Source organism: Necator americanus, chromosome IV (assembly GCF_031761385.1).
Source record: "Necator americanus strain Aroian chromosome IV, whole genome shotgun sequence".
NCBI lineage: Eukaryota > Metazoa > Nematoda > Chromadorea > Rhabditida > Ancylostomatidae > Necator > Necator americanus.
This window is the reverse complement of record NC_087374.1, coordinates 16,603,281-16,626,671: the sequence shown is the minus strand read 5'-3', so window position 1 is coordinate 16,626,671 and position 23,391 is coordinate 16,603,281. Positions and strand designations below refer to the sequence as shown.

The 23,391-nt window shown below is 41.9% G+C and overlaps 4 protein-coding genes across 6 annotated transcripts; 2 read left to right on the top strand and 2 right to left on the bottom strand.

Moving 5' to 3' along the window:
- Positions 1 to 1,048: 1,048 nt before the first annotated feature.
- On the top strand, positions 1,049 to 7,399 carry RB195_001555 (uncharacterized protein; the record flags this gene model as incomplete). Of its 2 annotated transcripts, XM_064198395.1 has the most annotated exons (9): positions 1,049 to 1,098; positions 1,310 to 1,391; positions 1,662 to 1,751; positions 2,698 to 2,816; positions 2,911 to 3,130; positions 3,780 to 3,902; positions 4,348 to 4,537; positions 4,717 to 4,806; positions 7,161 to 7,399. In XM_064198395.1, the coding sequence occupies 9 exons, from the start codon at positions 1,049 to 1,051 to the stop codon at positions 7,397 to 7,399; spliced, it is 1,203 nt and encodes a 400-aa protein (XP_064054276.1). The 2 variants fall into 2 exon arrangements, with proteins under 2 accessions (XP_064054276.1, XP_064054277.1); XM_064198396.1 differs by lacking the exon at positions 1,049 to 1,098 and having other exon boundaries at positions 1,320 to 1,391.
- Positions 7,400 to 9,500: 2,101 nt separating this feature from the next.
- RB195_001553 (uncharacterized protein) lies at positions 9,501 to 23,302 on the top strand (the record flags this gene model as incomplete). Of its 2 annotated transcripts, none has more annotated exons than XM_064198392.1 (21): positions 9,501 to 9,627; positions 9,753 to 9,916; positions 10,003 to 10,106; positions 10,165 to 10,276; positions 10,971 to 11,036; positions 11,315 to 11,408; positions 12,902 to 13,015; positions 14,397 to 14,482; positions 14,633 to 14,795; positions 14,986 to 15,051; positions 15,113 to 15,257; positions 15,487 to 15,601; positions 15,698 to 15,796; positions 19,228 to 19,426; positions 19,535 to 19,646; positions 19,937 to 20,076; positions 20,736 to 20,890; positions 20,965 to 21,059; positions 21,216 to 21,328; positions 21,528 to 21,607; positions 23,186 to 23,302. In XM_064198392.1, the coding sequence occupies 21 exons, from the start codon at positions 9,501 to 9,503 to the stop codon at positions 23,300 to 23,302; spliced, it is 2,466 nt and encodes an 821-aa protein (XP_064054273.1). The 2 variants fall into 2 exon arrangements, with proteins under 2 accessions (XP_064054273.1, XP_064054274.1); XM_064198393.1 differs by lacking the exon at positions 23,186 to 23,302 and having other exon boundaries at positions 9,753 to 9,803; positions 9,882 to 9,916; positions 21,528 to 21,631.
- On the bottom strand, positions 16,471 to 16,704 carry RB195_001554 (uncharacterized protein; the record flags this gene model as incomplete). Its single annotated transcript, XM_064198394.1, has 1 exon — positions 16,471 to 16,704. The coding sequence occupies one exon, from the start codon at positions 16,702 to 16,704 to the stop codon at positions 16,471 to 16,473; it is 234 nt and encodes a 77-aa protein (XP_064054275.1).
- Positions 23,021 to 23,320, bottom strand: RB195_001552 (uncharacterized protein; the record flags this gene model as incomplete). The annotated part of the gene is made up of 1 exon (XM_064198391.1): positions 23,021 to 23,320. One exon carries the CDS (start codon positions 23,318 to 23,320, stop codon positions 23,021 to 23,023), a length of 300 nt encoding a protein of 99 aa, XP_064054272.1.
- Between the last annotated feature and the right edge of the window lie 71 nt (positions 23,321 to 23,391).

Sequence of the window (23,391 nt, the reverse complement as noted above, 5' to 3'; positions counted from 1 at the left end):
CTTTACAAATACAAATTTTTTAAAAAACATAACTTTACAAATTTTCTACGTTTTTTCTTCATTTTTAGCATTTTCATTCTCTACGTTTTTGTTATCAATTTCTACGTGCCTACGTTGTTGCCTTTTTGCTCTTTGAACTTTCCTAAAAGTCAACTCCATTACGTAATTGCAATAGAAACAGAGTGGCACATGACCTCAGTGATGTGGCGATAGATGGGTGTGGCTTAGTGATCACAGATAGCCCAAGGTATGCCTGCTCTGGCCTACCGACAGCCTCTTCTGGAGGTACTTATCCGGCTGCAGATAATCGGCTGCGGGTACCTAACGGTACGCACCCAATTTACGACGCTCATTAGCCTCCTGGATATGTGGCGGCACATCATACGGGTACCTCTTGACCGTTCCCCGGCAAAATGGACGGGGAAGACAGTGTGAGCGGGACGTCAGAGAGACGTAGCGCAAGAGAAGCGATCAGGCTACTGTAGCGATCACGACGCTGTCAGCAGTTGCGCGGTGCAATCATCGACGATGATTAGCGTCCTCCAAACGCGACGGCACATCATACGGGTACCTCTTGACCGTTCCCCCACATCGACTGCGCTACACCCGCCCGCTCAGTAACGTATAGGTATATACAACGTTTAAAGAAATCTTTCTATTTCTAAGTGCATTTTTTCACTTTAAAAGAACGTTACAACTTGTTCCTAACTCATATTTACTTTCTGAGACATGGTAATTTTGAATATCAGTAAGTTCAGATAGGAATTAACTTACCATTAAGGAAGGACAACGTCATCCGGATAATTATAGACCTGAAGAGGATTTTTACACAGACCTTTCTAATTTTTACTAATGCATTTTCTTTCTCTTTTGTTTTTTGAAATATATATATATATATATTTGTAGAGCTGAAAAGAGACTTAGGTCACAGAGCAGTTTTTGTTAAATATTTCGGAAGTGATGATTCTATGCCCTACACACTTAATAAGACACCATTCTGAAACTAGTAACTCTTGGGAAACTGCTTTGGGGTACGGCGAAGTTTGTGATGGAAGCGGCACGACGCATTTTTGGGAAACTGCTTTGGGTGACGGCGAAGTTTGTGAGGGAAGCGGTACGACGCATTTCAACTGCGTGTTACATTTGCAAAGTGATGGAAAGATGCCAAGAGTAGAATAGTAACAAAATTTCATATGCGCGTCTGTTTCTCCCCTTATTTTCTCTCCTTATTCGTCTTACCATGTTCCGCGTCGGAAGAATGCGGTAGCATGATGAAATGATATGATAAAATTATTCGTTTCTTTTCCAGAGACAGTAAGATGTCGGAAATAGAAGCAAAGGATCAAACACCTGCTGTTAATCAACGACAAAAATTTTCGTCATGGAGAACAGTACGCTGCATTGAATTGACGTTTTCCCATTAATTTATGTAGTATATACAATTTCGTCACGAAAGATGAGCATTTGCCAAAGAAGAAGGACAAAATCAGAGTTACTTACATGGTTGACGTGCCTTCTTGACTACACACCTACAAACACCTCTTAAATTAGTTACTGAGCTTTCTGGACACTAATTGTATCATGGATGGTTTCAACAAAAAGAAAAGCAGAAAAACATTTCAGCATTTCCTGATGGGTATTTCTAATCGCTCAACTTGCAGGTTGTGCTCAGCATCCTTGTGGTCGGCGCAGTTGCCTTTACATGGGCGATGTCAACACAGTTCAGCAAAACAGCTCTGGTGATTGACCGCGTTAGTTTATTCTCATTTTATATGTGATATCACTCTGAAAGTTGCTGCATGGGTCCAGCCGTATCTCTCCGTGCGTCCAGCTTGAAGGCATCACCCCACGAATCTGAGGTGGTGCAGATTTCAGGTGGAGTATTCGTATACGAGATGGGAGACTACGTAAAGGGGGGAGGGGTGATTCCATCCATTTCTTCCTAAATTCCGTAAAAAACGGCCCGGAAGATGCGACGCCGCACAGGGCTGGCGCGCTCCAGTCGAACTCCTTGTAGAAGGCCGTTTTTTTACAGCAATTAGTAAGAAGTGGGCGGAATCACTTTCTTCCCCATAATCTACTATGCCGTATACGAATGCTCCACCTGAAATCCGTACCACCTCGGATTCGTGGAGTGATGCCTTTAAAGGAAGCGTATCATAAAATTTTTAATGTTTAGATCTGTCGTGGACAATGTAGAGTGCAGATCAGGAATATAGATGTAGTCACGCTTAATTTCCATTTTTTTCTTATTTCCTTTCTTTATTTTCCTGAAAAATGAGGTGGGAAATAACCCTAATCATCACGAGGTACGTTAGAACGCGCCTATTGTGTCCGTGCCGCGTCCACAAGCGAACGGTCGGAAATCAATTAGGTCTTCCCAGCAGTCTACTCTAGTAAAACCAGTGAATAGACTGCTGAGAAAGGCATGCCTTTTTTCAAGACAATTTGGGGAAATTGAGCTTCGCAGTCTACATCCCGAATTCTATATTTTTCACGAGAGATCTATCTAGATAGAGATACATCGAAGATTTCATGCTTCGCTGCTTTTAAGCGTATGATCTCTCTACGCCACCTATGGATTTGACCGACATGGAGCGAGCAGAACTTTTTTTTAAATTTTGTGTGAAACGTTTTAGAAAATGTTTTCTTCTGTGAAAATATTTGGAAGAAGAAAGAGAAGTGTTGAATTTCAAGGAACATTTCTATGGACCTTACTCGATGATGTGGTTTAATACAAATTTCATGATGCTATGCTATCCGGTCTTTCTACTCTCCGAAGTGATCTCAAGACGAACTTGGCGCAAGGCTCACGAGTAAGGGTAAATTTCTTTCTTTTTTCCAAAACAATTATGTTACTCCCATCATATCTCTCATTCCTGACTCGTGTGTATCTATATGGATTTGCAGAGATGCGTCGTCAATTTTTGGTCGCCGAGGTCTTCATCCTTATACGCTCCTTGTTTGCGTCTCACCGTTCCTCTTATTCTGGATAGGGGCCAATTACACTTATAGTGCTTCTTTGTTATACATTTCGCCCAGTGTGGCCACTTCGATCTCATCATGCAATGCTGCTATGGTTTATCTCCTTGCCATTCTTCTGCTGGGAGATAAATTCGTGGCTATGAAGGTTCGTTGCAGAATTTTCCTTCTAATTTTCTTTTGTTGAAACTAAGCGTTGCATACTTCTGACACTAAAAATCAGGGGAATCCTAGAAACTGCAGACTGCTACTTTGGCAGTAGGTTTGAAAGAGTTCGTAATTTTGTCCAAAATCTTACCTTTTCTTTGGCCATTGGCCCTCAACGACCTCTGATTCTAGAAGATTTTTAGTGTTTTGAGATTACTCCTGCTCGTTGCCAAATCTGCATGTTTTTTCATCTCAAAGACTTTTTTGATATCTTCGTTGCGGTCAACGAGATAAACTGCTGAAACTCTGGAGTCTTGCATTGAAATTCTGAGTATTAATGTCATCAGTTGTCGAGATATTTATAGTTTCTCATAAAGCTTCAGATTGACAGGCTTCATTTTATTATGTGTCCCAAAAAGAGAAGAAAGGAAAGAATTACTCACGTTAGCGCAAAAAATTAACCGTTCTTGTAGACTCAGTTAGTTTGTAGAACTCCATAAAAAACTAAGTGACTTCTCCCATAAGAAACTTTAAAAAGAATAGAAAAATATTGAAAATATGTGGTTAACGCAATAGAACTAAATTCCTTAGATAAAATTTTAATTTCTATAGCAATATTTGCTGTAAATTCTAATTCAAATTGTTCTTAGTTATTATCCGTTGCATTCGCAATCGTTGGTGTGGCCGTGATTTCCTTGGATGGTGGAATGCGTGGTGCATGGCAAGGCATCCTTCTATCCGTCTCTTCAGCTGCATCGGCAGCGTTGTACAAAGTGTGTCCACTCAAATAGTTAAGATCTGCGATTCTTCGTTATAAAAAGATGCCCAAACTAATCTCGCATAAACTATGCTCAGGCATATGCTTTTGTTTACCTAAACGACCGCGATGCTTTTGCAGCAACTCATTCTTTACCCTCTCTAGTGCGCCAATTAAACGAAGTAATTTGCGTGAACCAGTCCTATCTATATTCAATCACGTCGATGCAAGACATTCCAAAAATGAAACTTTCGATTTTCCGACTACTGTTTTCTTTTTTGTTCCAAGAAGCATACTTTGCATGTTCGAAGATCCCCTTTATAATCAGACAAGGTTTTGGTTAATGTCACTCAAAAATTCTTTGAAGACGTGCAAAATTGAATCTCTATAGGAGCCCTCTTCATAAAGTTATTATACTTTTTATTGGTTTCTTTACTGTTTATAAAAGTGCTTGTTGGCAGGTGCTGTTCAAAAGATTGATGGGAAGTGCTAATCTGGGGCAAGTATCGCTTTTTATGTCCTGTCTCGGACTGCTCAACTTTCTCTTCAATTGGATTCCAGTACTGATTCTTCTACTCACCCGTGGTGAATACATTGAAATCGCATATGTACCATGGGGACCAGTGTTGGGTGCTGCAGGGCTGTCATTGTGTAGGTGTTTTTCAAGATGTATAATTTAAAGAATTAAAACAAAACCAAACGAAAAAGTAAGATGACTGTACGAGAGATTCAATAATACAGAATATTTTTTGAGATAGTTTGCAATAAGACTGCAGTTTCTTTGAGATCTATGTATCGGTATGGATCCACATTGATTCTTGATATTTCAGTGTTCAACTTCTTTATCAATTTCGGGATCGCACTTTTACACCCTCTTGTTGTCTCTGTTGGTATGCTAATGGGAATTCCTCTAAACACAGGTATTTATTCATAACATTATCAATACCTGTTTGTTCTAGTATTTCTGATTATAGCAATAGTGGTTCTGAAATAATGACATTGGTAATCTTCTTTCTTCTTAAACCTCAACTCTTTTGTTAATTCGACTGCTCCTCCAGGAAATCCTACATTGTCAAGTTCCTTGTTCAGAAGAGGTTTAGAACCTAGAGAACCGAAAGATTAACGACAAGCATGTGCAAAGGAATAATGGGAAATTCTCATCTCCTACTGATTCGCAATGAATTTCATTATATTCTGCTGCCCAGGTTTTTGTAGGCAACCGTTACGTTCAGTGAATTACGTTCTCGCTAAAGAGAGCTGACGTCACCGTCGCAGGAACACCGCAATCTGTTTTACGCTTTGCAAGCATGTTCAAGTAGTCCTAAAACGAGTTTATGGCAATAGCACTACAGAAGTAAAGGAGGAAGAGAATTTTTGGATTATTTTTAAAATTTTTTTTTAAACACTCCACAATGATGCAAAACTGTGCATCGGTGAGGTGCCGAACCATCGCTATGCACCTGATAGGCAAGCACTCTACCTTTTATCTATTGTCCTAATCTATGCAGCAATCTGTTGTGTTTGACAAGGAATGTTAGTTTCTCTCATAAGTGAGGGTGAATAAACTTTTATGTGAATGTATACTTCTAAATTTGCAAACTATCATGCTGTATAATAACGGGCTTATTCTGTCACGTGTGTGCGTCTGTGTATGCGTGTGTCTCAGTCAGGAAATTCCAAAATAAGATGGAGACGGATACTATGGCGTCAGTTTCGTGCGCTAGAGCCTCAACGCAGTAAAATTGAGTGAGACAAGTCGTACGGGGTCGAATTCGTGCCCTGGAGCCAGATAGATGTAAAATGGAGTGCGACGGGTCCCATGGGGTCGGAATGGTGCAGCGGTGCCAGAAAGTTATAGAGTGTGAAGAGACGGTTTCCACTGCGTCGGATTGGTGCGCGGGAGCCTCAACGCAGTAGAATGGGTTTGTATGGTTCCTCCACATATCTATTTCCCAGCATGTCTCCTTAACGCTGCTAACATCGCCCATGCTCGACTGTCTTTGAATCTCGACATGTTGAAACGTAGTTTTTAATTGATTTTCAGCGTTATCGCCTTCGTCAGAGCCTGGAAAATCCAAAGCCATTAGTGATTTATCCTCTCAAGCGCCTCATCACCCTACAAAAAGCATCCAAACGGTAGGCAAACTCAAACAGCAACACATTGGCTAGTGCTTACCTTATTAGCTAGACTTCGTAACCACCACGTACCACAACTATGAGTCACGGCTTCATATAGGGACCTCATGGCCCGCCCCGTGGATCAAAACCCGCATAGGTCTTGATATGGGAATAACTCGTTTGTGGTAGCAATGCAGCAACATATACACAGCAGCTATATAGCAACAGCTAACATCCTTTTCTGAAAAAGGATGACAATTTTGGCTACAGTTCAAGAAAATCAATTAAAAGCAGTTAACGTCCTTTTTCAAACGGAGGAAACACACGTGCGAACGGTTGCTTAAATACAATACATAGTAGGCAACAGTTTACGCGATCTGGCGCAGAACGTTATTTTTATCACTACGATAGTGATATTCACGTCTTCATGTTAGCATATCGTTCTTTGCTAATAGTTGAGAATCAAAAAAACTCATACTTCCAATAATGTTTCCCAATTGTGGAGGTTTGAGAGGAATATAGATGTAAAATCATGTTTGATTGTTCTCCAAATATAGAATTGAGCGTTTAGGGAAAAACCATAAAATTATTCATCTATGCTTAAATTTTCGGGCAAAAAAATTGAAGAAAACGTTGACAGAAAAAGATCGGTGAAGGCTAGCGAAGCGAACACCAACCACTGGTATTCTAATAACCGCTATTCGGATTTTCACGATATAATTCTCACGATTATTGTTGTTCCCGATCCCCTGTGCACTTATCTATGCGGCTATGGACATATTATTGATCATTTATTGATCTGTATGTTTTATATTTTGTTTGTTTTTTCCTAAACTCTTCTTACATATAACTGCTCTCTAATAATAGTTGCGATACAAGTCATGTAGAACCAGAATAGGAGGGACGTGACCGCAGAGATATGTACAACGTGAAAAAATTTTAAAGTTTGAAAGAAAGCAATGAATAAAATCATTGATAAGAAGAAATTTTTAGAAAGATCTTGTTTTGGAAAAAAAATTTTGCGAAGGGGAAAGAGCTAAATACTAGACTATAGTCAAGTAAAACAATTATAGTGAAATTCCCAGGGAGGCTCGAATAGTGCTACGTCTCCATTCATTAACATTCCAGACTGACAAGTCATATTCAAATTTTTCAGTTATCGACGTGCTGTTTCGACACGTGCCGGCGACGGCGAGTTTTATTGGCGGTACAGGGCTGATCATCTTCTCATTCATCCTTATAATCCTTCCCTATGAACTAATTTGTCGAGGGAAGACGGAACAGCCAATTGAGAGGTTCGACACCTATGTAACGCGAATGCAGGAATTACCGGATCATATACAGAAAGCGTTCCGAAGGATGACTGACTACGGCTCCGCAAATCGAGGAGAATAATTTTTTTTAGGAAAAAACTCTCTTCAATACGTGTACAGATTTGAAAGAAAAACAATCATTAACTTGTAGAAATAACTTTTCAATCGATGTTTTACAAGTGATTCCAAATTTAGCAACTCTCTGGAAAAAGGAAGTCTATTTCCGTCCCAATATGCGTAATTCCATCTTACCTTCGAAATGAAAATAAATTATAGGATATTTTTGTTTTCTATTATAAACTCTTAGAATTGTTGCACTGTACCACTTTTAATATCTTTAGTTGTGAACTTATCATTTTATTTCCGTTGCTCATAGCAACAATAGTAAATTTTTAACAATTCGGTAACCTCACCGAGTTAGGTAACCTCCGTAACATTTCAGCATGTATAGCTCTTCAAATAATTTAAATTATTTGAGTATTTTTACGTAGAGAACTATCTACATCAAGGCCAAAGTCAGGATTGCAAACGACTCTTGTGATGCTGTGTTGTTTCAATAGAAACTAATGAATTATTTGAATAAAGATTTGCTCAGATACCTTTCTTGAAGCTTTATACAAGAAAAAATCCATGTAGTGTTACATATTAGTAGGATAGTGTAAGTTCATAAAAATAACAGCAAGTGTTATACTTATGCACACTATCTGCCCGATTCATCTCTACGCTCTTTGCCGTGCTCCAACGCGTACGACAGTGTCCCAAGAAAATGCAGATGACGTGGCGACACCTGTTGGTGTCGTTCAAGCACAGTAGGACGGTGATCTGAAAATAATTTCCACTCGGTTCAATTTGTATGTAATTGTAGCGAATATTTGACGGATTTTCGAACAGTTACGAGATTTGTGGGTGTTTTAGTCAAACACTATTTGCGTGACATTGTATGGAGGGTGTGAAACCTGCTTAGTTTCTCTGTATGTCAGCACATTTGATCTACCACTATTTCTTCCCGTGGTATCGATTGTTCTAGCAAGTTCCTCCAATTTCTTGCAGAATGCCAGCCTCCCTTTCTTTTTCTTATTTTTCATATGCTTGAGCTATCAACGACAGCAATCTCTTCAACATAGCTACTTCGTTTTGAAATAGCATGCAGAAAGATCATTGCGTGATCGACAAGTCACATCGTTCTGTTTTGTTCGCTTACTAAAATGTTCGTTCATTCATCTATTCAGTGGACTTGAAAAAGCACCAACAGTAATAAAATACATGCAACTAAAGGAAAACTAAGAATAATTATTTTAGAACTAAAATATGTTCTGTCCTCATTAGATTCCCTTTAATTAAAGTGCAAACCAAATTGGTCAATCGATCGTTAATACAAAGACTCGAGTAGTATTTTTTCGTCCCATCCATTTGAGTGCCTTAATACTCGCACATGCTACATGTTGATTTCTTCGAATATTTGAATAAATGCTCGTGCATGCAACATATTATTTTATTCGAACCTTCGAATATTTTCTCTTGTTTCCGTTTCTAAGAAATTTGCCTCCTCGTTAATTCTTATGTTCAAGAAAAAAGGAAACAGTGAAGGCAGTGTTTCTCCTTCTGGTGCAATTCGCTGCGATGTGGAGAGAGCGAAGACCTTCTTTAGAACTTTTTGGTGTAAATAACATATTTTACAACAAGTATAGGTAGCCTTCAATGATAGTACTCGTACAAAGAACACGTTTTTGATTTTAACCTGAATTTCTGATCAACTAAGTTGTCAGGCAGGAAATTTGATATCGATTAAAGATAAATGTAGGTGGGGTTGCCTCCACTGCTCTAGAAATACAGGGCAGCCTGCCTCCCCTACCTACTTCCCCCGTTGTCACAAAATTTCTTTTTGAATTCATCAAGAAATTCATACGTAACATACTTCGCACGCTCTGTTTCTGACATTATTAAACATTTTCCTTATTATCTAGAGTCTTCTCCAAATTCGTGTTCTCATTTTAAAAGTCACGTATCTTTCTCTATCTTTCTCCTGCACAGTCAAAAGAATCGATAGGCACCTTCAATGAGGCACTTTTCGAAAAGGATTTGTGCCATTCACTTGTTTGTTTATCTATTTCAGATTTAATTATTCATTTATTTGTGCCTTCTATTCGATCTAAACCTTCGTCCTCCTATAATGTTAGCTTCAGATGACGTCTGTGTTAGTAGTTGGCAGCGGCGGGCGAGAACATGCTATAGCTTGGCGGCTCGCAAAATCCAAGATGGTTAAGAAAGTGTGGATAGCTCCAGGCAATGGCGCCAATTTCCCTGCTCCAGGCAAAATTTCCCCTTCTTCCCAGTAGTGATTAGATTTTATGTTTCGTGCAAAACTACGGTATTCATGTGAATGAGGTTGCCATTTATCAACTATCTGAAATGAACTTTACACAACCTCCGTTTAGACATGGATGTCAATGTCGCAGACGATATCGTTGCATTCTGTTGCCGAGAAAGTGTGTCACTAATTGTAGTAGGTCCAGAAGTACCCCTAGCAGATGGTTTCGTGGACAAAATTAATGGTCGCGTTCCAGTTTTTGGCCCTACAAAAGCAGGAGCATTGTTGGAGGTACTTTAGAGCCATGATAATTGGTCAGGGCGACATTTTTTGTCGACGTTTCCATCCCGATTTTGATATCCCTGCTACTTATGCAGGCATCAAAGATCTTCTCGAAAACATTCATGAGAGACAACGATCTACCTACAGCCAAATTTGCACAATTTGATGATACCTATAACGCCAAAGCATTCATAGAAAAGTGAGTTTTGATCGGAATAGTTGCAAGAACAAGTCCCAGGAGTACTCCTATCCCTTAGGTGCAACTGGGACGGAATTGTGGTGAAAGCCGATGGTCTTGCCGCGGGAAAAGGCGTTGTCGTCGCTGAGGAGAAAGAAGCGGCTGCAACGGCTGCTGAACAGATGCTGGCGGTATGATTTGTTCAGCCACTTGCAGTTGAGCATAGAGACGTAGAGAAAGAAGAAGCATCTCAGGTAGATCTAAGAACCTCTAAAAATCACCTTTAGGAAGTGTTCCGTCGCACCGTAGTTGCAGAAGATGATGGAGAAGATACCTACAATAGCATTCCAAAGGGATATTTCGATCTAAAACTAAAGTGGTTTCTTTGTAAGAAAATGGGAGTGATGAAAAAGCAGAAGCCCACAATATAGGTGTACAAATTCGCAGTGGTACCTTAATATGTGCGAGCGCTCAAAATCAAGAAAAATCTCAAAATCGAGAACGCAACGCATCGGGAAACGTGCGACGCTAACATCTACTTTTAGAAATGCTTGATTGTACTTTCATCGACTACTTTCGACTGGTGAAATTTGACAACTACATTGCGCTCCGGACACTTCATTTCGAAGCGCTGGTAGTAGGGCTCGCGTTGCTGGTCTTTCTCTGCTAATTAATGATCTGAGTTTTGCGATACGATTAACCGATTCTCAAAAGGGGCATATAGTTTTGCATAGACCTACGCATAACACAATACTGTACATCTGATTGACGGCAGATTTTCTTCTTTAAAGTACTGGTACTTGCAAAATGTCTTACAAAGTATTTTAAAAAACAAAAGAAATAACACTAAAATACGTTGAAGCAGTATACAACACTCAAATTCAGGGTGAGTTCGGTTCGAGCAGCTCCCGAATTCTGCTTGAGGAGCGGCTGCATGGATACGAAGTTTCGGTGAGGACATAAACCACTGAAGAGTAGGCATATAATCGCTAATGTTCGCGCGGATGGCCGGGATGCGCTCGAAAAAGTTTTTTTGCATTTTCTTTGTGTGGACTGCGTCCACACAGAGAAGGTACAGGCAAGGCAGACGTCTCTTCTCTTCCGATCAACCAAGCACCGCGTACGTTCGAGTAAACATAAGCTTGACCTCCCATGCTTCAACTTTTTATTACTCTGTGACGAACATGGGATGAAAGTTCACTGAGTTTAGACAGTATTTTTATTTCCAGGCATTATGCTTTACTGATGGTTCCACAGTGGCTCGCATGCCGCTCATACGCGATCATAAAAGACTGCTAGAGGACGATAAGGGACCCAACACTGGTATGTTTAATTGCACGTTTGATTAGCATGCTATGGTCCTACACAAGAGCAAAATAACACTGAAATTAGTATGTTCACTGCACAATGTTAACAACGATTCTAGTATTTATGAATACATTAGCCTTTTGACGACAGCGCGGCTAACCGGTGAGCCGCGCTTTTTCGGTCGCGTGGGACAATGCGCCTCAACGTTTTCCAACGGTTACTTTCCGTGGCTTCCCAATTTTTTTAGAAGTTTTTTGCACTTAACTGGTTTATTATCTGCGAGTAATATCACGCACAGCATGGGGATCGAAAAAGGTTTCTATATTTCGAAAACAAGAAACAAATTCAAGCGTTAGTTGCAAATTACACTTTTTGTGCATTCTTTAGAAATATCCAACGCAAAATTAGCTTTTTCATCCCCTACAAACAATCCAATAAGGTTTTTGATCTCAACGGCATATGTGTCATCAAATTTAGGATCCTTTTCCTTGTTTTGTTTACTCGTTTCTTAACAATTACTGACAACACTTCCTTGTCCAAGTAAAAATAAAAGTAAAAAGTAAGTAAGTACCAAGTAAAAATCGATTGGTTTGTGACAGCTACGTGACTGATTATGTGGACCAAATTGATGAGAAAATTTCCAGTCATCATGATTTCCTGCGTCGCTTAACCATTCGTCTGCTCGCTCTCACTATCTGACACCGACAATCTCTCACTACTTCTCGAATCTTACTCCCTTATCCGCAAGCAGCACTAACGCATAACTGAAGATAGAACCATTTTCTGTAGTTTCTTCATCAGATCCATAGAGTATTCTTTTAAAACTGTTCTCTAAATCGTTTAACTCAGATTCGACCATCTTTGGCTGCTAAAACTCACTTAAAGGCATCACCCCACGAATCTGAGGTGGTGTAGATTTCAGGTGGAGTATTCGTATACGGGATGAGAGACTACGGAGAGGGAGGTGATTCCGTCCATTTCTTGTTAATTGCCGTAAAAAACGGCCCGGAAGATGCGGCGCCGCACAAGACTGGTGCGCTTCAGTCGAACCTCTTGTACAAAATGGTGCGCCAAAACGAATGAAGCCGTATCTTCCGGGCCGTTTTTTACGGCAATTAGGAAGAAATGGACGGAACCACCCCCCTCTCCGTAGTCTCCCATCCTATATACGAATACTCCACCTGAAATCTGCACCACCTCAGATTCGTGGGGTGATGCCTTTAACTGTATGTAAGCAGAATGAATGAGGGTAAAAAAAGTCCTATAACAACGCGATTAGCAACAAACACAAGATGAATGATGTAAAAAGGCAAAAATTTGTACACAGGGAAAAAATAGCAACCGTGGGACAACGCCGCTAAACGTTGAGCCGCGGCTGCGCGGTGCCATAAAACGTGTCTGTCCCACGTGCCAAACACGCAAAAACGTGCACTGTCGTCAATGGGTTAGGGGTATTCTTCGCTAGCAAGCATTCTATTGAATATCTCATTCATACAGTTTCTTTTCAGGTGGAATGGGTGTGGTTGGACCAGTAACTGTCCCTGATGCAGTGAATCGAGAGATTGATAGGATTTTAGAGCATACAATCACTTCCTTACGTAAACGTGGGGTCACCTATAGAGGTGAGTCTTGCACTTCACCGTTTGGTCGGATGTATTGCCTGTGCGGGAAACGTAACCGTCTCTGAAGACCTGTCTAGCTATTCTGAGATGTTTGCTTGAGAAAGTACTGTAGATGGAGCTTATTCGAAAAATGTCAAGGGAAGGAAGTAGCTTGCTCGGATCAAAGAATAGCGGTGGAATTGTGCGTGCGCCAGAGGTAGTACGGTGAGCTACCTGCTGCGATCAGGCAAGACCTTACTTATCTTCGCAGTACATTTGCAAGTGATGGTCCCTCTTCGATCACATTCATTTCACTTCACTAGCCACTTCGAGACCTGACACTTAAAGGCATCACTCCACGAATCTGAAGTGTATGGGTTTCAGCTGGGCCATCCGAATGGGTTTTCGACGATTCGCAGGCGGGGCGGGGCGCAATGATTGCGCATTACAACAGAAGACGTCGTAAGAAACAGCGTTCCGGGGTCGTCCGTTTACACTGATACAGGGAGAGATGAATCGAATCACCCTTTTCACCACAATCTACGACCCCGTATAAGCATTACCCGCTTGAAACCCGTACCACCCCAGATTCGTGGGGTGATGCCTTTAAGCGGCAGCAGACTGCAGGGCGTTTTGGCCCGCAGTCTGCTGCCGCTTAAAGGCCTTTTGTACTAAAGGATAAAGTACCTAGCGTCAGTCAATCCGCTTGGGATGTTTTAACGCAGTCGCTACAATTCAGGATCGTTTGATGTTTACCTGCCTATAAGATGACTTGCGGGGTTTAGCCGATGTATCAAGACAGTGTTTTTATTCTCGCTGACGATGCTGGTACCAATTTACCAAACTCAAAACGATGAAAAGCTTGGTTGGTTCTAAGGCGGCTTCAAACCATTGACCGAAAATACAGTCGCAGGGGGACTAAATCCACTCCACCAGACTGTACTATCTGTCTGATATCATACGCTGCTAAATGAACTTGATTATAATGGCAGCTCTTTCTACGACACTACCTTCAGCAGAATGTTTGGTTTATGTTGGTTGTGGATAGGACAATGGTGGTTACCCACTCATAGTCAGGGGAAAATGTAGCTAAAGGGGGCACTCAGTGGCCCCCTTATTTCTGGACGCTCTACTTTTTCTCTTAGTGACTTTAGCTTATATGTTATAGACCCTCTCAGACCAATGCTTAGGTCTCAGGGTCCCGACTGATTTAGTTATTACTTCCAGAAATAAGGGGAGTACCCTTCCCCCACTACACTTTACCCTAGAGTCAGTACCTATCAGAAGTAATACCACCACCAGTGACTGCGACCTATAATTGTAGCCGTACAATCTTCTTTCAAGAAATTAGGGAAGGGTCAGTTAAGGGGAAAGCAACCGATGAAATGATCATGTGGTTTAGGAGTCATCTACGCAGGATTCATGGTAACAGCAGATGGGCCAAAACTTTTGGAATATAACTGTCGATTTGGCGACCCTGAAACTGAGGTAAAGTGTCCTTGAAGCTCCATTAATGTTAAAGTTGAACATTGTGCGAAATCGATTATAACTGCTGCTGCTGCTCCTGCAAGGGCTAATGCTTAACTTTATGCCTTTTATTCTCTTGAAACAGTACCCGCGGATTAACGTCTGTTTCAGATCGTAATGAGACTGCTCAAATCAGACTTATACTCGATTTGTTTGGCATGCACAGATGGGACACTTTCCCAACAGGAGATCGAATGGGACGATCGACAAGCTTGTGGAATCGTTCTTGCTAGCAACAATTATCCATATGGTAGCGATAAGGGAACTCCTATAGGTATCTACCATATTCTATCTTATGATTTTTGTACGTCTGCGCTCATACTACCATGTGTGTCTCCATTACTTGGTCAAGAAAGCACCCAAATGTTGCTTTGCTAACCTCTCTCAGTTACTGATTGCGTCCTACTGGCTCTGCAGCAGTTGGCTGAAAAATTGCCTAAATTAAGACACCTGATTACTTTTAGAAATCCCAAATGACACCGAAGACACAGTAATATTCCACGCTGGCACAAAGAAATCGTGCGGAAAGAGTGAGAACAAACGCTTATTTTAATTTATCACGATCTACAGAAGAAACACATTCTTTTTCAGTTGTAACCAATGGTGGTCGTATTCTTTGCGTGACTTCGCTCGGTGTCACAGCAGCAGAAGCACGCCAGAGAGCCATAAAAATGTGTGAAGAAGTGAAGTTCGACGGGAAGTTCTTCCGCAAAGATATAGGTGTGATAAGAAATGGGTGGGTATCAGTGTTTGCATGCCGCCTAAACTCTCCATTTGAATATTTCACATAATTTTTCAGTAAGCTTCCAGACTGTTTCACGAAGGCACAAGAACGAATCCTTATATATGTTCCTTGTTTATTAAATTGAATTGAATAATACCTATTGTTCTCCCTTTGGCGATAACATTTACATGAAGCCCTTCTTTTCCGAACATTTATCCATTCTGAACACTTATTCGCTCAGAATTTCCAAATCTCTGACATATACCGATTCTGGCGTCGATATTGATGAGGGGAATGCTTTCGTTGAAGATATCAAAGGCCTTGTGAAATCTACACTGAAAAAAGGCGCAGAACAGGTAACATTCTGCCTTTGGGCTTTCTCAAAAATTCGAAGAGAATTATTCTTTTTCGTTGAATTTTCTTTGCTTGGAACAGATCCCGCTTTCACTTAGATCGGTGGCTTCGGTGCTGTTATTGATATTGCAGCAGCCGGTTTTGCTAGCGGATCCCAGATAGTCATCGGCATTGATGGAGTTGGAACGAAAATTGAGGTGGGCGTTGGACCGTAACATATTTGAATTGTGAAATTTTCTTCGGAAATCTTGAATATTTGTTAAATCATTAACTTTATTACTTCAATTTTTCTGGCTGATTAAATGCTGGCTGACAAACTCCCGATATTTTAATAAAGAAATGTAGAAAATATTAGAAAGTTGCAGAATTTTTGTTTGTTATGAACATATTACTATAGAGCACACGGTCTTCATTTGTCAGCTAATAAATTATTCTACCATTGAACCACAATTCATTAGGGCACGAGCCCAAGCACAATATATAGTGCAAAGAACTTACTTAGATACTTAGACGGCCCGTCTTAACTGGACGTGCGGGCCTCGCTCCCTTGCCATTGTCATTCAAGATGTTCTCAAGTTTCGTGGGTGACGTTGACGTTCTTGAGCCGTATCCAGCTGAGTTCTCGGTTGGTCCACCCGTGTAGCGAACACGTCATCCCATCTCGTTGGCGGTTTCAATCGAGGGCGTTTAGCATCTCTTGGGATTCACTCTAGCGTTCTTTTAGTCCATCTATCGTCGATTCTTCTCATGATGTGACCGGCCCATCCATGTTTTGCTTCCGATACATATTCCGCTGGGTTGCGAAGACGGGACATTCCTCTTAAGTCGGAGCTACGAAGACCGTCTAGGTGTTGTGTGCGCCGGTTAAACTTCAGAATCTTTCAAGTGCTCTGTGAGTAGTAAGTAGCTTCCTAGACGTGGCAGTGGTGTCTGTCCACGTCTCCGCTGCGTAACAGAGCGCTGGAAGAGTTATCGAGTCGAACAAATGGGCACGAAGATCTTGGTCCGTCAGTTGGTCCATAGCTTCCCTGGTGGCTGCGAATGCTGCCCATGCTGCTCTCATTCTTCTATTCAGTTCTTCCCTCAAGTAGTTTTCCATGTTCATAGAACGTCCAAGGTATACGTATGACGAAGTTTCAACGATTTGGGAGCCTTCAAGTTGTACTCCTCCGCCCTCGCAGTAGGCGTTCTTCATAAACTGTGTTTTCTTTCTGTTTATTCGCAATCCTATTCTCTTCCCTGCTTCGTTCAATTCGTTGAGCATCGTTTCTGCTTCATTGGTACTGCTCGAAAAGAGAACGATGTCGTCCGCGAAGCGAAGGTTCGAGAGGATCTTCCATCAACACGTATGTCCCTTTCTTCATGATTTCATTATCCATTGCAATGCAGCCGTGAACAGCTTCGGCGGTATAGCTTGTCGTACCCCCTTCCAATGGGTATGGTGATAGAGCGGTGGAAAAGCTGTATCTTCGTGGTGCATCGATCGTAGCAATTGGCTAATGTCCTCTTATACGAAGCGTCCACACCTTGATCGACCAGCGCTGACAGTACTGCATTCGTTTCTACACTGTCGAAGGCTTTCTCATAGTCGACGAACGTTAGAACAAGGGGCGGGCGGTATTCCCGGCCAACCTCTATGACCCTCGAAACGGTGTGGATGTGGCCCAAGCAGCTGAACCCCTGACGGAATCCAGCTTGTTCTTCTTGTTCTTAAGGCTAGGCTTCATCCAGCGTCCTAGATATGCGCGTGAGGATGATCTTGGTGAATACCTTGTATAACACGTTCAGCAAGCATATCGGACGGTAGTTCCGAAGGTCCCTCCGGTCACCTTTCTTGAATAAGAATGGTTCTTCCACTGGTCTAGGATCCTTTCTTTCTGAAGGTAGGATGTTATGTGCGCTGCTAAAATACTCGTGCGAAGATCGACCACATAGTCGATCGACCTCCGCACGAGTCCCGCCATTGGACGATGATCTTCCTTCATGAAAAGAGAGTTCTCATGAAAGAGACGAGCGGCGGACAACAGCCCGGCGAGACGATTGCCATTTTCACTCCGGTCCCCTAGTCCAAATCTTCCGATCCTATATTCCTCTTCTGTAGCATTCCCTACTTTTGCGTTGAAGTCTCCGACAACGAATTTATAGAAGAATTTCTCGTTGCAGATTACTTCCTCCAGCTCCTCGTAAAACGCGTCCAATTCGGATTCATCAGCTGCTGATGTTGGTGAGTAGCAATTGATAATACCGATGGGTTTTTGGTGCAGAGGGCGGAAGCGAACAATGGCCAGACGAGGTGACAGGATCTCGTGAGAATCGACAAGATGGGCGACAGATGGGTGCACAACAAAACCAACACCGCCTACATTTCCCTCTCTCCACGAATGAGAGTGTACCGTCATTCATCCATCGTGCGTCGCTCCTTTTGCACTTGGTCTCCTGCAGAGCAATCACGTGAAATTTGATACGCTCTGCAGCTCCGAGAAGGGCATGCAGGTCAGCGTCTGTGGACACTGTTCTCGCGTTGTAAGTACACAGCCTGAGACAGTCTCCATGGCTAGTCGTGCGTGTGTTGCCTTGGTCCAGAATCAATGACAACCTGAGCAAACTGAGATTTGATCGCCTCTCACCGATCGCCATACCTCCGACGTCTGAGACGGCAGGGCCCAGTGTGCAGGGTACTGAGGCAGTGAATATGCTGGAGTGGCAAAGAGACTTTTCCCTGAACTAAGCAGCCCTGCCACGGCGAGCTTAGTTTTCACCACAAGTCGTCGCCCAACCTATATGGATCAGGGAGCCAATTTGCGACTTTTGCCAAGACGGTGGTGAATCTAAGCAGTGGTTTACTCTTAGCTAGGCTTCCGATTCCGAGAAGTCGGAATGTCAGATGTGTCGAACTCCTTCTCAGCTTGGGAGACCTGCTGGAGGACGAACCTCCGCTGTATATCGCTGTTGGACGTCCAGAGTCACCTCCACGCCACTATGAGGCGGTAAACCGTTGTGGAGGACTGCAAAGAAGGAAACTAGTAATTCGGAATGTCAGATGTGTCGAACTCCTTCTCAGTTGGGAGACTTCGCTAACACCCCACCTACTCAGGGGGCCAATTTCGGACTTTTGCCAAAAAGGGGGGGAAATTAAAAAGTGTTTTTTCTTTTTATGGCTTCCCCTTCTTCGGAGAAGAAAATATAAAATATTTTTCCCCCCCCCCCCCCTGGGGAGGCCGCCGGGGGGACCACCCCCCCCCTCTTCCTTTTTTGTTCAAAAAAAAAAACACCACCCCACCACATTTCGTTTTACCAAAAGGGGGGATAAAAAAAAAAAAATTTTTTTTTTTTCATAGTCACAAGTATATTAAGTTTCATTCTAATCAACTGAATGGTTTCATATTGTATTTTTTAGAGAGGAAATTGATTTAGGGTGAATCACAAACAGCAGCTAAGAACCATTTATGAATACATGGCAAGGGATCCTTCCTAACTAACTAGGAATCACCTACTTTAAGTTGAAAGTGGTCTAGTCTGCTACCTAACCAAATGAATTTTAGAATCTTTGACATATTCTGGGAGTTCTTTTCACCGTAGATTACTAGAAGTTTCTGTTTGCTCTTCTACAAAATTACATTGGGTTCAGATCGCCGATATTATGAACGACTATTCCGGAATAGGTCATGATGTTGTTGGAATGTGCGTTAACGATGTACTGTGCCACTGTGCTGTGCCAATAGCCTTTGTCGATTACTTTGTAAGTGGACACCTGAACAGAGCTCGAGCACGAAAGGTTGTGGCGTCTATTGCGGATGCATGTGTAGAGTCTGGTTGTAGTTTGGTGGGTGAGTGAATAGCTACAAACAAAACATATTCTTAGTTTGAAATCAGAGGTTGAATTCATGCCAATTAGTTGTCGTCCAGCATTCACGAGAGAATTTATACTGCTATAGGAGGAGAAACAGCTGAAATGCCTGGTGTTTATGGCCCGACGCAGTGGGACCTAGCTGGGTGTGCGGTAGCAGTTAGAGAGCCAGAATGGCCACTGCTGCCTGTTACAGAAAGGTTTGTTCAAGCTCACATTGCACACTGGTCGCTTTGCAAATTCAGTTCTTCATATAAATTCATCCAAAAAAAAATCACATAATTACTTGGATGTCTTCTATGGAGAACAGGACGTTTTCCCTCCTGCATAGCATATTTGACGCTTGCGAGATAGATTGTAATTTGCGCAGTTTTGTGCTGAGAAACACTTCGATTTCTCACGAAGATACTGTCAAAATATTTACAACCACGGCTTAATTAATAGTGCTGAGAATGAACGCAGTATACATTCCGCGGCGTTACATTTTCAGTATTTGTGAAGGTGACTGGCTCATTGGCCTCACCTCGTCAGGTGTGCACTCGAATGGTTTCTCATTGATTCGGAAGATATTCGAAATCAATAATGTGTCCTATATGGAGAAGACTCCGTGGGATTCACAAAGGACTTATGGTATATTTAACTTAACTAAATACTAACTACTAAATAACTAACTATACTTAACTAAATACTTAACTTAGTCGGCGGGCTGATTATATATATTTGGTACTAATCTTATGTAATTATATATACATAATCAAATAGTTAAGCTAATTGTAGAGTCCTTGTTTTTTTATGTTGGATATTAATTAGCAATATTCCTCCTTTTTTTGTCCATTGTTGTGCCAACAATGAAATCTTCTGAATTCTACATCTTCTTGTGTCATCTTAGATCTGAGGGGCAAAAAGTGTCGCTGAAATAGTAGGGTCGTCTTTGGAAAAAATTAACGATGATAAATAGGTGTTTGGCACCATTAACATACTGGCAAACATGCCAGGACCAAGCAATGCTAGCTCTTTTCTTGTGCGGTCAAAACATTGAGCTTTTCATCTTCTTGTCTAGGCACTTTCTTCAACACCTTTCTTGATAATTGTTGTTCTTACCCCATCAGTCCGCTTACTTCTTAAGTTAATAAAGAAATTGTTGAACTGGAATTTAAAAAACAGTTACAAACGGTAGTGCATCGATTCGATTTTTGAAATGACAGTTTTTCTTGGATTCTTGTAACGTTTAAGTTTAATGTATTCGTTTCTAATCGTTATGTTTGAGCAATATGACTGGTACGTTTGAGGTCAGATCCTGCTTGCACCTACTCGACTTTATGTTCGTTCTGTGCTTCCCTTGTTGGTAGACGGTCTCGTAAAAGGATGTGCTCACATTACTGGAGGTGGGATAGAGGAAAATGCAGTGAGAGTTCTCGACAGTAAGGGGAATTTAGCTCTCGAGGTGAATTACTATTCAGATAAAAAAAAAATTCTATCTCCTACACCAAGATATGTTGACACTTGTTTTTTTTTCAGGTGGACGCGAGTTCGTGGCCAAAACCAGAAATCTTCAACTGGTTGGCAGCTATGGGACCTGTTGCTCCTAGCGCCATGTTGCGAACGTTTAATTGGTACTTTTTGAGTTGTCTCTTAAATTGTAGGATTTATGTGTAGAAAAGATTCCACCATTAATTTGAAATATTTCAATTTTGAAAGTTCCATGTATTGTTACACTGTTCCGTGTTCCTTCAAATTTAGCTTCAAGCTAAGAGAGTTTTCGTTTTCAGTGGCATTGGAATGGTTCTTGTAGTTGCTCCGTCTCATGCTATAGAACTTGAACATCGTCTCATGAAGATAGGCGAGTGCTCATATCGCATAGGAAAAGTCGTCAAAAGAAAGCGTGGGTTCACTTCACCAACAATTTGAGGAATACGCTTTCCATTTATTATCACTTTTTGCTCTGCTATGAACCACACGTAATAGATCGACGTCAGAAAAACATGTTATGTTGAGAAAGAACATAGAGGGATTTTGTGTTCTGCATTTTACACTCCTCATATTCGTCGTACATCAGAATGTAATGAACAGTTCTTTTCTAGAGTCTCTTATTAGTTTCACCAAAATGGAAGCTGCCTTTGCTGTCCTCAAATATACTACGACACCCAAGTCAAAAGTAAAGGTGATGTCATCTTCCTCAGAATGATTAGTATCAACATATTCAACAAGCCACCAGAACACAGTACGAGCGCAGATTTTGTTCCGGCGGCCGCGTCGCGGCAGACCACACATCACTTCCGCTTACATCAACTTATGTAGAGACGACAGATGATAGAAATGTCACCTTAGAAAAGAAAACAACAGAAGTTTTTAGAAGAAATATGTCCTTCAAATGTAGGCAACGTAGATGTGAGAACTTGAAAAAAGAGCAATAGCATATCGGAAGTAAAGTTAGACTGATGTAAGCAACGACTCTGAAGAAACGAGAGAAGATAAAAACGTAAAGCCGTCAAAAGAAAACAACTGGAGTTTATAGAAGGAACCATAGCTGTGATAGGGAGGCGCCGGACTCTCCTCAGGTGAAGGTGGTCTAACTCATGGGGTGCAGCGCAAGCGATGAGTGTCCCTCCGCCAACTGTCCAAAAGTGAAAAGGGTTCCCTTCCCTATTGTCCACAAATGGAACCAGTCGGAGCACCAGTTCCGACTATCGCATGTATGGAAGAAACATACTTGTTAAATCTAAGCAACGTGGCAATAAACTTGAGTTAAGAGCAGTAATATATCGAAAGTAGAACTACATTTACGTAAAGAACGACTCTGAAGAGACGAAAGAAGCTGATATGCAGACATGAAGAGAAAACAAGTGGAGTTTGTAGAAGAGACAAATTTAATATGAGCAACGTAGCAATAAATTTGAAAAGGAGCAATAGCGTATAGAAAGTGAAACTGTGCTTATGAGAAGAACGACATTGAAGAAGCAGCAGAAAATTAAGCATGAACATCACTTTGCACGACCTCACAATCACCTTGATCACCTTGTTCACCTTGACTCCCGTTGATCTTCGAACTGGTCGAGCGGGCGCCAGTAATTCTTCCATTTGTCGCGATCGTGTGCCAGAGTAGCCCAGTGGTTCCTCCTTTCGCGTGGGACACGAAGAGCATCATAATTTTCTTTAAAGGAATTCGTGAAGAAATCTGACCATCGGGTCGGCGGTCTTCCTGTAGTGCGCTTAATATCGCGGGGAACCCAGTCGCTCACGGCTCTGGTCCAACGGTTGTCGTTAAAGCGCATCACGTGTCCGGCCCACCTTATTTTACTTTCCTTGGCAAACGCGGCGGCGTCTCTAATCTTCGATCGCTGACGTAGGAGAGAACTTCGAATCCCGTCCCTCACATGCGTGAAACGGATACTCCTAGCATCACTCTCTCAATTGCGCGTTCAATGACGCTCACCGCGTTTTCTTCCTGCTTGCGAAATGCCCAGATTTCCAAAGCATAGGTCAAAGCAGGAAGTAGGGTGGTGTTGAAGAGGTGAGCACGGAGTCGGGTGTTCGTGGTCTTCTTCACTACATCCTCGATGCTCTTTTACGCTCCCTAAGCCGCTCGTCTCCTTCTGCCCAGCTCGGGGGTCAGGTCGTTCATCATGTTCAGTTCTCGACCCAGATAAACGTAGCTGGTGCATTCGGATATGTTCGTTGCGTTGAGCGTGAATGGGGCATCCGAAACCCATCCGTTCCGTATGAACATCGTCTTTTGTAGATTCAGCTGAAAACCGACGCATCCACATGTTTCGTCGAATTCGATCAGCATTCCTTCCGCTTGGCTGATGCTAGGTGTTATCAGTACGATGTCATCAGCAAAGCGCAAATGGTGTAGCTGCCGATCATCAACCATCAACCATGTCGTCCCATTCCAACTTTCGCATTGCGTTTTCGAGGGTGGCTGTGAATATTTTGGGTGAAATT